Source organism: Garra rufa, chromosome 1 (assembly GCF_049309525.1).
Source record: "Garra rufa chromosome 1, GarRuf1.0, whole genome shotgun sequence".
NCBI lineage: Eukaryota > Metazoa > Chordata > Actinopteri > Cypriniformes > Cyprinidae > Garra > Garra rufa.
In genome coordinates this window covers 41,776,922-41,794,611 of record NC_133361.1, presented here as the reverse complement: position 1 = coordinate 41,794,611, position 17,690 = coordinate 41,776,922, and the positions used below count along the sequence as shown (strand labels likewise).

Genomic DNA, 17,690 nt, shown 5'->3' with positions numbered 1-17,690 from the left:
AAAATTACCACACTCAAAATCAATTTAAGTGTTAGTGATAATAATGCATTCACATTAAGTGTACTTAAGTACAACTTTTGGGAAAATGTACTTCTACTACAGTACATTACTAATAGATTTTTAATAAAATCAATTTAATGTAAACTTAAAATTACCACACTCAAAATCAATTTAAGTGTTAGTGATAATAATGCATTCACATTAAGTGTACTTAAGTACAACTTTTGAGAAAATGTACTTCTACTACAATACATTACTAATAGATTTTTAATAAAATCAATTTAATGTAAACTTAAAATTACCACACTCAAAATCAATTTAAGTGTTAGTGATAATAATGCATTCATATTAAGTGTACTTAAGTACAACTTTTGGGAAAATGTACTTCTACTACAATACATTACTAATAGATTTTTTATATATTAACTTATTTTAAACTCAAGATTAGTATGTAAAGAGTGTACTAAAAATCAACTAATGTTTAAAGCATTTAAAGCACACTTTTGAAAAACACACTAATAAAACTCTTTTGGATGTTTTTTCTGTAGTGTACTTTATTGTAGTACACTAAAAAAATATTTAAGTATTACTGGTATTTAGTATACTTTTGTCAAGTGTACTAAAGTCCTACTGAAGTATAAACATACTTTTAATTAGTAAATTTATAGTGTATAACCATCAAATTTTTATTTAACACAAAAAAAAAAACAATGTACTAAAAATGTATTTGCGGGTATTTAAGTGTATTTTAATTGCATTTAAGTATATTTTTTTTTCACCTGGGTATTGGGATAACACGCTGGGAAGCCTAAACTAAGAATTCTTTTAGTTGGTGGGCCCCTCCTCATTTTTTCAGATATAGTTACGAGCCTCTATTGTGGCCAGTGGTTATATGGTGTCTGAATAATTTTTGGTTTGACTGTACATTACCATACAAAATTTTAGTGTTATTTTATTTTAATGTTTTTAAAAGTAGTCTTATATGCTTACCAAGGCTTAATGTATTTGATCAAACAGTTTTTTAAATTATTTAAAATATTTTTTATATATATTTTAAATTTAAAATGATTTATTCCTGTGATGGCAAAAATTTTAGCACTCATTACTCAAGTTTTCATTGTCACATGATCATTCAGAAATTATTCTAATATGTGACCACAAAACCAGTCTTAAGTAGCATAGGTATATTTGTAGCAATAGCCAAAAATGCATTGTATGGGTCAGAATTGATTTTTCTTTTATGCCAAAAATCATTAGGATATCAAGTAAAGATCATGTTCCACGAAGATATTTTCGAACTTCCTTCTGTAAATATATCAATTTAATTTTTGATTAGTAATATGCATTTCTAAGAACTTCATTTTTTTTTACAACTTTAAAGGCGATTTTCTCTATATTTATATTTTTTGCACCCTGAGATTCTAGTTTTTCAAATAGTTGTATCTGGACCAAATACTGCCATATCCTAAACTATACATCAATTGAAAGCATATTTATTCAGCTTTCAGATGATAAATCTCAATAAAAATAAAAAAAACCTATATGACTGGTTTTGTGGTCCATGGTCACATATGCTGATTTGTTCAAGAAACATTTATTATTATTATTTGTTGAAAACAGTTGTGCTGCTTAATATTATTTGCAAAAAACATAATACTTTTTTTTTTTTTTTTTCAGAATTCTTTGAAGAAAAAAATTCAAAAGAACAGCATTTTTTAAAATAGAAATCATTTTGGGACATTATAAATGTCTTTACTGTAACTTTTGATGTATTTAAATGCTGAATAAAAGTAGAAATTTCTTTTCCAAAAAAAAAAAAAAGTCTAGAAAAGTCTCAAACCTTAACTGTACCAAAAATTTTAATTTTGTCATGAATTACTCACCCTCATGTTGTTCTAAACCCATAAGACTTTTGTTCATCTTCAGAGCACAAATTAAGATATTTTTTTATTAAATCTGAGAGCTTTCTGACCCTACATAGACACCAACACAACTGACATGTTCAAGGCCCAGGAAGGTAAGGACATCGATAAAATACTCCATCTGACATCAGTGCTCCATCAACCTTCAACTGCACATGAAAGACTGACATGGAAGAAAAGAAATTGCTAAACTAAGTTTTTATTTTTGTTTTCTTTGCACACAAAAAAGTATTGGTTGAACCACTGATGTCACATGGACTATTTTAACAATGTCTTTTCTACCTAGTCTTTAACTTGTCAGTTGTGTTGCTGTCTATGAAGGGTCAGAAAACTCTCAAAAATATCTTTATTTGTGTTTTGAAGATAAACGAAAGTCTTGTGGGTTTGGAACGAAATGAAGGTGAGTAATTAATGACAATTTTTGGGTGAACTATTTTTTATTAAAAAAGGCTACAAAAAACGGAATAATTCATTCATTCCTAGGACAAATAGTCAGTTCACTGAACACCTGAAGTTGACCTTTTGTGATAACATGCTCCCACAGTAGTAATATAATGAAAACAATGTTTAATTTGATGCACTGAAGTGTTTTGAACTAGCTACAGAAAACATCCATTTATGTCACTGTACTTCTGACTCTGTTTCTGAGATAAACCCTTGTGAAAACTAGTCTATATGGTAATAGTATGTATAGTAAAAGTGGGATATTGCACCCCAGCCAAAACATTTCATCAAAATCAAAAACCATAAACACAAAACCACAAACACAGGCAGGGGATATAAAGAGGATATGATGTCTGTTTCACACGCACAGATTATGGTTATGGAGTTACTGACCCGTGTATTGTTCCTCTCCGCCTTGAGCTCAGCAATCTCCTCTTCTCTCTCCAGCAGCTGCTCCCGACATACATTCAGCTCTTTGGTCAACACCGCAAACTCCTGCTCACACACAAACACACCCAACAGAAAAAAATGAGCTTTGTTCTGATCTTTACAGGCTCCTAACAATCAACACAAATAAACCAAAGAGTGTGTATCCAGTGCTGTGGTCAACCTGAAATATATTTAAGGATCACTCAAACCACACACACAAACACATAATGTAGAAATAAACACATACACTACATACATGTGTCCACCGTGTAGTCTGGGCTTCAGACAGCCTGCCTACAGACCGCCCACAGGCTCACTGACCGTCTGAGACACAGTGCATACACACAACTGAAACGCACACTTTCTCAATCTGGCAAGCTCTAATCTGATTGGCTGATTTCACACCATTTCAATAGGTGTAAGAGCCCACGGGGTTTATTATCAGTCTGTCGGAAAAGGCTGATACAAGAAGTTTAGCTGTTTTGAAGATGTAATTATCACTGGATTTGTCTAAGTTTGAAAGGTTAGTGACATCAAAACTTTGAAAGATACTATACATGCCAACTAACTGAAATAAAGTAAGATGGAAATTATCCTTTGATTTACTCACCCTTAAGCCATCCTAGGTGTATATGACTTTCTTCTTACAGATGAATACAATCGGAGATATATAAAAAAAAAATGTCCTGGCTCTTCCAAGCTTTATAATGGCAATGAATGGCTGTTGAGATTTTGAAGTCCAATAAAGTGCATCCATCCATCATAAAAAGTGCTCAACTAATAAAGTTAGAAAACAGCCTGTAAGTCAGATATCAGCTCGTAATGGGAAGGCTTATTTTTTATCAGATATTTTGATTATTGATTTGAATGTGCTCCTAAAAATAAAAGTAAGCATAGAGCCTTGGATTGTATTCATCTGAAAGAGGAAAGTCATATACACTTTACTAGGACGGCTTGAGGGTGAGTAAATCATTTTGGAGTGAACTATCAACTTTTAAGTGCTAAAATTATTATATCAGATATAAATTAAAGCTAATTATTTAAAATAAAATAAGAAAAGCAATAAAATAACCTGATTGAAATGAATGGAGCCGGATACAGGTCAGATAATGACAGCAAGCCAGATTCACAACCACTATGTACAGCATTAACCACACAACAATAAAATCATGAGAATAATAAAATAGCAGAACATTTTTAGAAAATCCACTGCAATTAAAACATACAAAAACTTTCAATGACGCCAACTTAACACAAGGTGAGGATAACGCTGAATGTGTCTGTGTGAAGGATATACAGTATACAGTAATAAAAAACGTAAAATGGAACCATGTACTGTTCGTATGATGCCATCATTTGGTCATTTTGTTACCTGACCCAGAGGACAACATGCTGCTATTCAGCACAGTTCAATAGTTTAGACAGTGAGATGTGAATGGGTTAATATCTCATGGGATAACATGTGAGATTCTTTAACCCCTTAGCATTCCTGTCAAACTTAACTCAATGCAAAACGTTGTAATCATGTTACTTTTTCCCCCTTAATAACAATCTTGTTTTGCTGAAACATACAGAATCATAATATTTAATTTAATTTAAATAGAATCACAAAACGAATCATGTGTAATATTTTAACATGTAAATGCTTCCAGTTTATACAAGCAGCATTCTCAGCTGAAATACTAGAGGATATATCTAGTATACGGGGGGCCTTTGGGTCAAAAAGCTATAAAAGGGTTAGTTCAGCCAAAAAGGAAAATTCTGTGATTAATTTCTTACACTCATGTCGTTCAAAACCTGTAAGACCTTTGTTCATCTTCAGAACACAAATTAAGGTCTTACAGGTTTGGAATGACACAAGGGTGAGTAATTAATGACAACCAACTAACCCTTAAAATTAAATTTCTTAAACAATTCTTCTATAAATCAAATTGATCTGTATAAACCAAATAAATACAGGATGCTCAAGAAAAGCAGTCATTTACAGAGAATTTAATGATTATCAAAAGTTTAAACGCATAGTTCTGCCATGAAACTCTAGATGACGCAGACTGACGGGTTGTTACGTAACTGATGATATCACAACCTGGTTCATGTTGCGTACGCAACCAATGAGCTTGCAGCTTGCAACTATTTAAATGGCTGGTAGCATTCACTTGGGCATTTTGCAGCACACTTTCAGAGTTTCTCTGAAACCCTTCATCTTCCCCAGCTCCACCTGTATAGACCTACTATTGGTTATTTTATGCTATTTGTGCAGCAGCAGTATGTCTTAAATACTCACAGCACCGTATCGCTGTACGCTTTGGCAGTAGCAAGTTCTGTACTTGCTTGCAGCAGCAGCAGCAATAATCTACAACTACAGCAATAACCAACAGCAGCAGCAGCATAGCAGATCTGTTTCACCAAGACCAAATACATTAACATTTACATTAACTTTTCAGAGAGTTGTCATGACAGAAATATATTTCTGTACACATCAATATAAAGACCATCATACGACAGCAGATGAAAAAAGCTTTGTTACAAAAGTGTATAGAAATATTAAGTGTGCATCTCAGTTCAGAGTTTGTTTGCACTTCCCCATGCGTTTTGTTGCAGTTATGTATAGCCTAGAGCATGTGTGCAAGCATCTCTTTACCTCCTCTTTTAATATGCGCATACATTCTGAAAACAAACTGCCGACTTAACAAACATGAGATTATGCAATTACAGACAGTTAACTATTTTATGTATTGACAGCCCAGCATAATTTCATCAGTAATCTGAGGCTGTTGATTTGTTACCAAGGTAAGAGAGGCTGGTATTGTAAAGCTCAAATGTTGGAACTGTGTTTGTGCGCGTGTGAGACTAAATCAGAGTTTGTTACTTTTATTGCTTCTGTGTGAACAGATGACAAAGTCCACATTCTGAACACTCCAATGAGCAACTCTCGGGTGTAAGGTCTTCATAGCACCATGTTGTGTAAGATGACATATGGCCTCACATGGCTGCCACTGCGAGCCTAAAGCCACACCATCTTTTTCCAGCCGCCGATATGTGATCAGGCATCTTTCTAAAAAAACACGCATGACACAACTTCATTGTGTTACGCAGACAGAATCGCCATATTGTAACTATGCACTTTGTGTGTTCATATGCTGAAATGCACAGCAGATGTTGGCGTTTTTATTAGATGATGCTGAATATGTTTGCGAGATGATGTAAAGAACCGCTAATAATGTGAATCAAATCCTGGATCAATCAAGTCAGCGACTTGAGAAAAACAAAAGGAGATTTGAATCCGAGCCAATCTTACTAAGCAATCTGCAATGCAAACCAAACCCCAATCAAAAGGCCTTTAACAAGCAAAGCACAACTCTCGGCCAATCACGTCGCATGTACCTTCCGAGCTCAAGTCGGCCAATCACGTTTCCTTTCCGTCATGATGAATGCGTTTGGTGGGTCACGTCTCCATCCTGTCTATATCTAACCGCCTCGCTTTCTGCCAACAAGCAAAAATAGGGGAAAGAAGCTGGAGCAAGAAGGAGGAGAGGAAAGGAGGAGAAGGAGGAGTGGGGGGGCTAAGCTTATGAGTGGTATAGTGGTACACAGATGGTAACTCAGTGGGCCCATAGGACTTTGGCATTCTGGAAATGTACCTTGCTGAGATTGGACTAGAATTATGTTTGGCACAAGTATGCCAAACACAATTGCGTGATAATGTCCTGCCTTATTTCTCTCTCTCATTCAAGCTCCTGCTACGGCTCCGCTTACAAAAAGGACTTCCACAATGGCTTTACATCCTCTTTTTCAGCTTTTGTCTCTCTCTCTCATACGCCCAATGCTGATGGGATGCACCGACTGAACCCTGCTTAATGTATCACTTCTCTGAACATGTGTCTGCTTATTTCAGAGAGTGTTTGCATATGTTTGTGTAAGTGTGTGAAAGAGAGAAAGATATTGATTCTCTCTCTGCATTGCTGTGTCCCTTAAATATCCAGTCCTTCTCCTAGAAAATGGGTCTCTCGTAAATGTTATTTCAAGCCACATGTTGGCGGCAGTCGGTCCCAAAATGTTTCCAGTGATACAGACGTTGGTTTTTAATGGGTATACAAATATGGTGTTAGAATTGTATCAAAATGAATAAAAATGTGTAACCTAAAGGCCCTTTCACACGGGACGCAGCAAGCGGTGAAATCGCCGCGCGGCTGACGCCTTCTCTTGTAGTGGAAGCGTTTTGTGCAGTTGAGGCGGTGTTCGCGACGCGGTCTGGGGGAGGACGTTGCCATAGTTACAACTGCTTAAAAGACTAAATAAAACGTAACGGAAAATTGTGTTTGTGTTATCCTGTCATTAATTATTGTCACTGTTATTATTATTCAAACTTTTGAAAGATAGTTTACCATAACACCACACATAATAATGTATTGTTTGGACACCTTGTACGTATTTGTATTTTTACCTGGCAAACTAACTTGTGTGCTCACCCCAAGTATGAGATTTTAGATGGGTCATACAGTTCTGGGAAATCCATCACACTTAAAACAATCTTCTCCTCTATTTTCAACTCTCCGTTATAAATTCAGTTAAATATTCTATGATTGGTTGTTAATAATCTGTTCACTGATTGGTTAAAGCCGGCGCGGCTGCCGCTGCCGCTCACAAAAAGCTAAAATATTTGTATCTTTGGCGGAGCCTGCCGCGAAGCGCCGTGCCCGTGGAAGCGGCAGGATTATGGGTGCACGAGCATTGCTTGCGCTCCGCCTTTGCGCCGCCAGCGAAACCGCCCGAGTTTTGCCACTTGCCGTATGTCTCCCATTGAAAATGAACTAGACACTCGCGACTGCCGCGTCCCGTGTGAAAGGGCCTTAAGTCACATGAACAAAACATGATTCATAAATATGCAAGTGCGTTAACAAATCGTCCAATGTTGTTCATTCTGCATTCGCAAATGGAATTGTGACTTCTCTGACAGATTTGGATTCGCAAATTCATTGTTATACGTACGTTTTCCTTAGACTTCAAAAAATATTTTTGTTAATTAGCATTTTGTCTTATTTACCTGGACAAATAACTAAATATATGTAGATACGTTTACAGTCAAACCAAAAATTATTTAGACAACAAATACACTACAGTTCCTTTATGTAAGTGAAGATAGCAAAATAAAGTAAACTGTGACATATTATACCCCAAAAAAATTTAATACAGTGGACTACCGGTAAAAATTTGTGATCTAAAATTATACAATACACTTTGACCTGAACATGCTTAAATGTTTTATCTTTAATTGCTAATGCGACCTTTTGAACAAAATGAAGCATTGTTTGTAAATTGGTCGACAAAATATTGATAGTTGTGTAAATTTTGTAATACTAACAGTTGTCTGAATTTTTGTTTGATTGTAATCCATTATATACCTTTCTTTCAAAGATATCTGACATTATCAATGTCAGAATGTGTCCTGACACAGTTTCTTGTCATATTTTATTACAATTTTCAGAAAAGAAACTGTGATAATGTGAGAAATGTTGAAGGTGTCTGAAAACATTTTGGTTTGACTGTACTTAAAGATGAGAAACTGCAGAAGATATTGTTTTCAAGGAATATGTGTTAAATTACCTTTCTTACACCATTAGATAATAGTTTTTTTCTTGTTTCTAGCACAAATGTAACAAAATAAGTGACATATTTTGTTCAATATATGGTGAAAAGTAAAAACTATGAAATATGTGACCCTGGATCACAAAAGCAGTCTTAAGTAGCACGGGTATCAAAATTATTGTTTTTTCTTTTATGCCAAAAATCATTAGGATATTAAGTAAAGATCATGTTCCATGAAGGTATTTAGTAAATTTCCTAAAGTAAATATGTCAAAACGTAATTTTTAATTGGTAATATGCATTGCTAAGAACTTTGTTTGGACAGCTTTAAAGGCGATTTTCTCAATATTTTTTGCGACCTCAGATTCCAGATTTTTTCAAATAGTTGTATCTCGGCCAAATATTTTTTTAAAAATGACCCTTATGACTGGTTTTGTGGTCCAGGGTCACATATAAGCTATAATTATATATTATGTGACACAAGACAAAAATGCTGATGAAGAAAAAGACTTCACAGTACAGTTAAGTTAAACTCTGTGACTCGAGTAGTATCATGTTGTCTGTTTTCTGTACACTGTGCTCTTATGGAAAAGAAGTAATGTTATGCTGAAATGTCACAATTAAACAGGAACACTCGTATGTCATTGCAGCCAAATGTACTGCCTGAAAATTCAAGTAGTGACAACTGAATTTTAATGAAATCCAAATATTATGCAAAGAGGAAAAAAAAAATCTCCTCTAGGAACATTGTGGTCTAGAGAGCTTGGGATATTAGAAGTTACTTCTTTATTTTGTACACACACGACGTGACTTAGAGGATTCACTTTACTGCAAATCAAAGTGGTTGTCTCTCTCCAAAGCCAAAATGTACTCAGACTCCTTCAACATTTCTCACATTATCACAGTATATGCTTTATAGTTTGGAAAATGGTAATAAAATATGACAAGAACTCAAGAGTTAAACTGTCAGAACAAATTCATCTTGATAATGTCAGATAACTTTGATAGAAAGGTATGTAACAAAACATGGTCAGGTCAAAGTGTCAAATCACATTTTTGGTCACAAATATGTATCGATTTTACTGGTAGTCCACTGTATGAAGAATTTTTAGGTATAATATGTCACAGTTTACTTTATTTCGCTATCCTCACTTACATAAATGAGCTATAGTGTCCTGCACCCACTAATAAAAAAATATCAAAAATTACATATGGTGTCTGAATAATTTTTGGTTTGACTATATGCCTTTCAGCACTACAATGTGAGAAACAGGCAACAAGGATCACAGTAACAACGTAAGCGACTTATAGTATTGCTTTAAAGTTTGTTCCTGTGTAATCGTAACATTGAAACGTAACACAATTGTGACCCTGGACCACAAAACCATCCGTCTTAAGTCGCTGGGGTATATTTGTAGCAATAGCCAAAAATACATTGTATGGGTCAAAATTATTGATTTTTCTTTTATGCCAAAAATCATTAAGAAATTAAGTAAAGATCATGTTCCATGAAGATTTTTTGCAAAATTCCTACTATAAATATATCAAAATGTAATTTTTGATTAGTAATATGCATTGTTAAGAACTTAATTTGGACAACTTTAAAGGTGATTTTCTCAGTATTTAGATTTTTTTGCACCCTCAGATTCCAGATTTTCAAACAGATGTATCTCGGCCAAATATTGTCCTATCCTAACAAACCATACATCAATAGAAAGCTTATTTATTGAACTTTCATATGATGCTTACATCTCAGTTTTGTAAAATTTAACCTTATGACTGGTTTTGTGGTCCAGGGTCACAATTCTCCCATAAAAAGACATATTGCAGAGAAAAGACATTGCATATTACTTGAGTCACCTTAGTTGAGTTCAAATGTATTTCTGAAATGTATTTCTGAATCAAACCCTGAAAGAAAAATCTCAAAACATCCAATCACAAATCTAGGGTGACAACCATAATGTGAAGATTTACAAATGCAGATTTGTAATATAAAATCATTTGAATACTCATGATCACGTTTATCTTTTGTGAATTTAAATTAGGTTATGCATTTGTGAATATATTCATTTTAATACTGTTCTGACCCCATGTAGAACTGCAATGCCTGACAGATTTATGCATCGGCCGAACTCATTACCTCACCTTAAGCTGCTGTAATATCATTAAAGGATTGAAATTCATTATTTGACAAAATCAACCAGTGAAACAACAAAGATCATACTTTTCAACAATCAGAAATGTAGTGTCTTGACTTGAAAAGCAGGTCACGGAATCATAGATAAGCAGATAATCTCAAAAAGATATGTAGAACACCTTAAATTAGATCAGAGGAGACAAAACAGTTCGAGACCTGATGCAAAAAGAAGCAGAAAAGCCCACAGCAAGTCTGGAAGATAAAGATCAGCTTAAATGTTAGCCAATTCAAACAAATATAAATACAGACTGCCCAATGCAAACAAAGGACATGATACTATCCAGACAAGCTGAGACTTTACTTACACTTCATACTTCACTTGCAGCTCTTCCTCAGACATGGTTCATCTCAATGACCTGTTTTTCCATGCAAACTATTCAGTCCAAGAAATTCTTAAGGGAATATTCTAGGTTCAATCCAAGTTAATGGATAAACTTGCCGATTTTCAACCAGCTTTGTATTGTCACAATGTTGTAAATATAAATCAACAATGTGTACTCTTTCTCTGTGTTACCTGTGATTATTCAGCAAAAGTCAGCTCTATAACCTTTAAGAGCTTTGAGAGATTTTGTTAAAACTACAGATTAAACTCTGCATTTTCATATTCCTGCATCACAGGGGCAGCATCAAAATCAAAAGTGCATTATGGGTGATTTTTTTTTTTTTTGAAAAAGGAACTATCACAGCCCTTTGTTGTTTCTCTGTTTCCTCTAATCATGTATCACCCACATTTTATGTTTGTACTGCATAGACAGTTAATATTTATTAAAAGCCATCTTTCCAGCAGTAGATTCCCCCTTTAAGCTCAACTGCACAATTTTTGTCATAAAAAAAATGTTTCAAGCCTTATGTCACATTTTGTAAGCAAAATAGTGTAATTTTAATCAGAATCCACACAAATTTTGCACAAGGGCGAATTTTCAGGTTCGTCACGTGCATTATTCGCTGTGCTGACCAAACAGAAAGTTGATTGATTAGAAATTGACTTCTGTGGTAACTGTATGTATCAAAATCTCACAATATGATAATATCTCGATATGAAGTCCATGATGCAATATTTATTGGTGAAAAATGCAAATTTGTACATTTTAAAGTTAAATTATATTATTTCATGCACTTAAAATGAAGAGCTCCAACCTATGTTCTTAACTAAGAAAACTCGAGTCAGAAAAAATTGACTTGTACATGAACTTTAAAGGGCACTCAACCCTATTTGTGTTATACTGTCTCAGTCTAAATTACATTCACACTGGTGTATTAGAAGGCCAAACAAATTAGAATATAATAATAATAACAACTGCAATTTGATTTTATTGCTATTCCTATGACAATAATAGCCATATATTATAAAACAATGGCACTGTAAAATAAATGAAAATGACTATTTCATAGGTGCTGTATATTATTTTTGCCTTTCACTACAGTGGGAAAATTACAACGCTTCTTTTCTAATTTCTACACTTGAAAGAGAAATTTTGAATTTGGACTGCAGTAACATTACACCGCTAGCTGTCAGCAATGTATACTGCACTTTTAAGCTTTTATTTTGACGGAAAACTCCAGCTTCAGTGAAATCAGGCTTACAAAAACGTGTATTACTACACATCTGGTGAAATGCTGTAATCATCTCCCGTGAAAATAAAGCATAACTGGTGGCCACTGCATTCCCAAACATGCGCTAAACTCACAGCACATGCAATAAAGGAGTTCACTGCATTCACTGTGAACTGAGCCGTTCTGAGGTGCGCAAAACACCAGATCTTGAGCTGATCACCTGGATGAAGTGCGTGCTTTGCTTTGAAACATGCAGCGAAAACAGACTTGAAGGGTTTAAGCCAGATTGTGCTTTCGGTTTAAGTTCGTTTGACAGATACTGTGCCAAAGCATAACGGACCAAAACATAACTTTACAGACCTTTTATGTTAGAATAATACGTTTAAATGTATTTTAAAAACTACACTTTTTGCCCGGAAGAACTGTCGTTTCATATCATCATGTGACCACGATGATATCTAGACAGTTTTGCTATCACGATACCATGATATTGATAATACCGTCCCTTACAACAATGTACCTTTTTTACCCATAAAATGTTGCTATTTTGGTAATGTGACTGCATCTTTTCAGTAAGAAACTTACAATGGAAGTCAACATAGCCAATTTTGGAAATGTTAAGCTACACTCTTAAAAATAAAGGTTCTCTATTTTTGATAGTTCCACAAAGAACATTTAACATCCATGGAACCTTTCAAATGCAGAAAAGATTCTTTATATCTTTATAGGTTTTTTAGATTTTTTTTAAATGTTCTTTGAAATGGTTCTTTTAGGAACTGTTGCTGAAAGGCTCTTTGGAGAACCAAAAATGGTTCTTCTGTGGCATCACTGCAAAAACACACTTTTGGAACTTTTATTTTTAAGAGTGTACATCAATTCTACTGTTAAAAATTGTGTATTACAATTTTATGAGCAGTACTGTAAATCTATTTAAATCATCATTGTTGTAGTCGTTTGTTTGTGGTGTTGCACTGTCATGGAAACATTATAAAATTGGATATAACTTTACACAGAAAAGGTCATATTAGCACATATTGTGCACATCTTGTGATTTCTTCTCTCTTTTTAAAAAACTGAGCATTGTAATGTTCACAGATTGGCCCCTTTTGCTTCCATTGTAAGTGTCTCACCATTATTCATGTTTTTGACAAAAAGGGGAAATTATTTTTGTAGTAATCAACATGCCACAAATGCTGTCATTTAAGCAAACATGTAACTTGGACTGAACCCCAGAAATTCCTTTAAAAGATTTTACTCCAAACAAATGGTGCACAATATATTAATATAAATACGAATATTCACATTATGAATCTCCTGCAACTTCAAATAATGTTTTAAACACACATACAAAAGCCCTAATGCGTACCTGTGGCAGTGCGATGGAGAGTTGTCTCTGTAGCGAGTCCTTCTCATGACCCAGCTCTCGCAGACGTAGCTGTGCCGTGCCGAGACTCTCCTGGGTCTCTCTGAGACTCTCTAGCAGCCGCTCTCTCTCCGTCAGCATGTTCACCATCAGAGACTCTAGATTTCCAGTGCTCCCTCCCTCGTCTCCACCACGGGCCTCCCGGCCACCATAGCCACCACCCATGCCCCCTGCACCGCCCCCCATACCTCCACCACCTCCGGCAGGAGAGGACGGGCCTCCTCCGCCACCACCCCGCCCGTCCTCCGAGATGGTGGGCATCACCTCACACATCATCTTGAGGCCGTGAACAGGTGCGAGAGTTTAAGGGCGAAAGTGTGTATGTCTTGGCCCTACAAGAGGAATTTGCGAGAATCACAGTGTGGGACCGCGAATCTGACGGTGTTTGCGTGCCTGAGAGCCTACGGCAAACAGATAAACAACTTGTCATTCATATGCGGGTGTTTAGGATAGTGTAGCGCGTGGTCCGTGGTAAGAACGTGTGCCTTAACAGTCTGTAAAATATGTGTGGGAATGTGAGTATTGCAGATATGTTATAATATGCATGCAGTTTCTCTTCCTCTATATCCTCTAATTCACCCTCAGTTCAAGCTTTTTTGGAGGAATCTCCTAATTGCTGTGCTCTTCTTCAAGGGTGGACACGTACTGCCAGTTTATCTGAGTTGTCTTCGTGACAATGAGTTTATTATCCACGGCTTTTCCTTTATTTTTTTTTTCCTCAGTGCTCAGGTAGATTCATGAGTTGTGTTGCTAATTCCTGAATGGCTTCAAGGCTCCTGATTGGCTCTTAGAGTGTGCTGTTCAAAATCCTTGGCTTGGGTGCGTTTGGGTGGAGCAGCAGGACGTGGTCTCAGGTGGGACAAAAGTGGCAGGAGAAAGTAGGAGGGGAAAGTCGCTGGGTCGCAGGGACTGGATTGGGTAAAAGGAAGGGTGGGCATGGAGGAGAGTCTTCTACCCAATGGGTTCGAACTTCAAGTAAAGGAGAGCTGAAGAGGGAAATAAAGGAGAGTGACATTAGCACAAATGGTCAAAGCTGGGCGAGACATGAAGAAATAAAGCATTAGACATCAAAATCTACCAGTTTCCCAGTAGACTTTAATATAGCACCTTTATTGATCAACTCTGGGGATACCATCACAAAAAAAGGAAAAGACAAGATATAGGGAGAAAATAATACAAATCCAAAAAGGCTTCGGACAGCAAGAGGTGAAAGACAACTGTTATGATATCTTACTTTTGCGATTACTAATAAAACGTGCTTTCGATGACATTAAATGTTATAATACAAGTTGTCAGGTACCACTGGGATAGATGAGGAATCATCTGTGCTGTTAGGTTACTATCGGCTGTCATGTAAAGCTTTAAAACATATTGTGATAAAAGATGCGAAATGGAAAACAGTAATGCTTAAAAGCAATATGCCAATCCTGACAGTGACATTTCCATGCACATAACTTTCTGATTAAGGTTCATATTCTGGGTAAGCCTTTATTCTGAAAAAAGATTTCCACATGTGACCCTATAGACCACAAAACCAGTCTTAAGCAGCACGGGTGTATTTGTAGCAATAGGGGAAAATACATTGTATGGGTCAAAATTATAGATGCCAAAAATCATTAGGATATTAAGTAAACATCATGTTCCATGAACATATTTTGTCAATGTCCTACTGTAAATATATCAAAACTTGTAATATGCACTGCTAAGAACTTCATTTGAACAATTTTAAAGGTGATTTTCTCAAATTCCAGATTTTCAAATATTGTCCTATCCTAACAAACCATAGATCAATGGAAGCTTATTTATTCAGCTTTTAGATTACGTAGAAATCTCACTTTCAAAAAAATTGACCCTTATGACTGGTTTTGTGGTCCAGGGTCACATATGCTCCAGAGATGACATATTATTTATAATTATTAGTATAGATAATCAGCATATCCTTAACATTTATCTGTTAGCTTGAGCCATTTATAATGCATCATGCATTTTAGTAATTGAATCAACTCATAAAATATCTTTCATATCCCAACACAAGAGCTACGATTTACAAAATGTAGGTCACGAGACTTCCACAAATATAGGCCATGATGATTCATTTAATTTGAAAAAAATCGTCATTAGAAAAGAAAAAGTCTACAATTTCACTGAATCTCTTAGTTGTTTGGGTCTAATGTAAATTATATTCTGAATATGACCCACACATCTTGATATCACAAGCATATGCTATCTTATTCAGATTTCTAGAAACCAAAACACTGGATTAAACTGGCGATTAATGTGTTGGCATGACCCTTACATAACCACAATATGACCAAATTCTGATTCACATCAGAATATTCCTGTGCAATGAGTGACAGACATGGAGTTCGGACTGAAATCGCTCGGTTCTTCGACACTGGAGTCAGCACTAGATGGTGGCAGACACATTGGGGAGCATCAAACTAAAAATAACATTGTAACCATTGGGTTTCCCCCTCACAGAAATCTGGGAATAGCATGAAAGAGCGTCCTGCTCCAGTGAATGTCGACACAAGAGGAATTTGGAAGAATCAATAGAGCAGCGATTCCTCGCACAGGCCCACAAATCGTGCTAAATACTCCCTGCCTTGAATGTTAACGACGACGAGGCGAATAAACACAACGTACCAGGGCTCGAATGCAGAACATTCAAATCAACACCCAATTCCATTTGTTTTGTCTCTCTGACTGCCTGTCTGTCCGTCCGTCCGTCTCTCTCTGCCTGCCTCTCTCTCTCTTTCTTCGACACACACCTATTTCAAATTCCCTTCAATATAGACAGCAGCCGTTTCCTAATACCACAACGCACCGCTTTTATTCTCCGTTCGCCTCTCTAAACAGCCTATTAGTCCAGAGGCTAATGGATGCGCATGATACACGGAAATGAAATTCATGGTGTGTAACGATCATGTAGCCGGCCAGCGCTTTTTGTATGTCCGCGGACGCTGTCGAAACGCAGGAAGGAAGAAACGGGTGTCGTTTAAAGGGAACCCGTGCGTGATTGGATGCTGCTGATCTTGTTTATTCCCTACTAACGTGAATGGCTTGATGAAAAGAATCAAAAATAAGCACCGCTCAGGTTCGCAGCTCGCCCAAACGTCGCTCGGTGTTCTAGTGTAATTGGGCTGGATGTATGTGTTGACGTATTCCTCTGCCGTTCGCTCCACCATGATATATGTGCCGTCTCTCTTCTGCAGATACGCGACTGGACATGCCGTAGAAACGAAACGGTTACATTTTAACTAGTCTAACGAACAACGCATCGTGTCATTTCTCCAAATGTTGATATTTTATTCTCTTCCTCCCATCATCCTTTCGCCTCGCCCCCTCCTCCCAAGTCCTCCATCCCCCTCCTCATCTCCACAGCTGGGCGATATCACACACACAAACATGCATATATAAGAAAATACATGCGATGCTGAAATATGCACCGCTCACCGTTGTCATCGTCGAGAGTAAACGCTAGACATCATCATAATTTCATCCCCGTCGACCCCATCGGAGCGCAGCGCTTTCGGGTGCCGAATTCGCCCAGTTATCAGCCTCCCCCCTTCCCTCTTCCTCACACATGTAACGACGGCACCGAGCGAGCAAACGTTACACCTATCCACAGACAACCCCAGTCTCTCTCTCTCTCCCTCTCTCTCTCTCTCTTTCTCTCCCCCTCCCTCTCGATGTAAAGGTGCTGGCTCTTAAAGAAACACTCGCGCCTGCTTCACCAGCACCAGCACCACAGTGATCGCAAACACGAGCTGTTGCTAGGGCTACTGTAACTGTGTGATATCATGTCTGTAAATGACACGGTCCAGCACCTTTCCTCACACAAGAGGATGGACGTGTTATTTTAAGAGCGATGCTTGAGCATTCATGGGCAAAAGGTCCAAATGGTCAGCGCTGGGTACCACGGAGAACTTCAGCAGTCGGTCCGCTCTCTCTATGTGTGTCGCCACATCCACTCCCTCTACCGGTTGCTGTCGGTATTGCGCCTCTCAAACCATCCGCACTTGTTAACAATTATCACATCATCTTTCAGCGTTTCATTGCATCATCACTCAAGTGCGGCTTTTATTGGGTTCTAAAATGTTAATTTGACGATATTTGTGTTTAGAGTAAAAGAA

The 17,690-nt window shown here is 36.7% G+C and overlaps 1 protein-coding gene across 3 annotated transcripts in view; it reads right to left on the bottom strand.

The window, feature by feature from the left end:
- The window catches only part of ppfia3 (PTPRF interacting protein alpha 3), a 59,846-nt gene extending 42,670 nt beyond the window's left edge, over positions 1-17,176 (bottom strand). For 2 of the 3 annotated variants that reach the window (XM_073840807.1, XM_073840823.1), the window contains exons 1-3: positions 17,011-17,176; positions 13,498-14,540; positions 2,760-2,861 (exon numbers count right to left, since the gene is read on the bottom strand). In XM_073840807.1, the coding sequence (XP_073696908.1) occupies positions 2,760-2,861; positions 13,498-13,830 (435 nt within the window). In that variant the 5' untranslated portion in view covers positions 13,831-14,540; positions 17,011-17,176. Of the gene's footprint in view, positions 1-2,759; positions 2,862-13,497; positions 14,541-16,644; positions 16,797-17,010 lie in introns of those variants that run through there. The other variant, XM_073840815.1, reaches the window with a different exon arrangement.
- Positions 17,177-17,690: the final 514 nt, after the last annotated feature.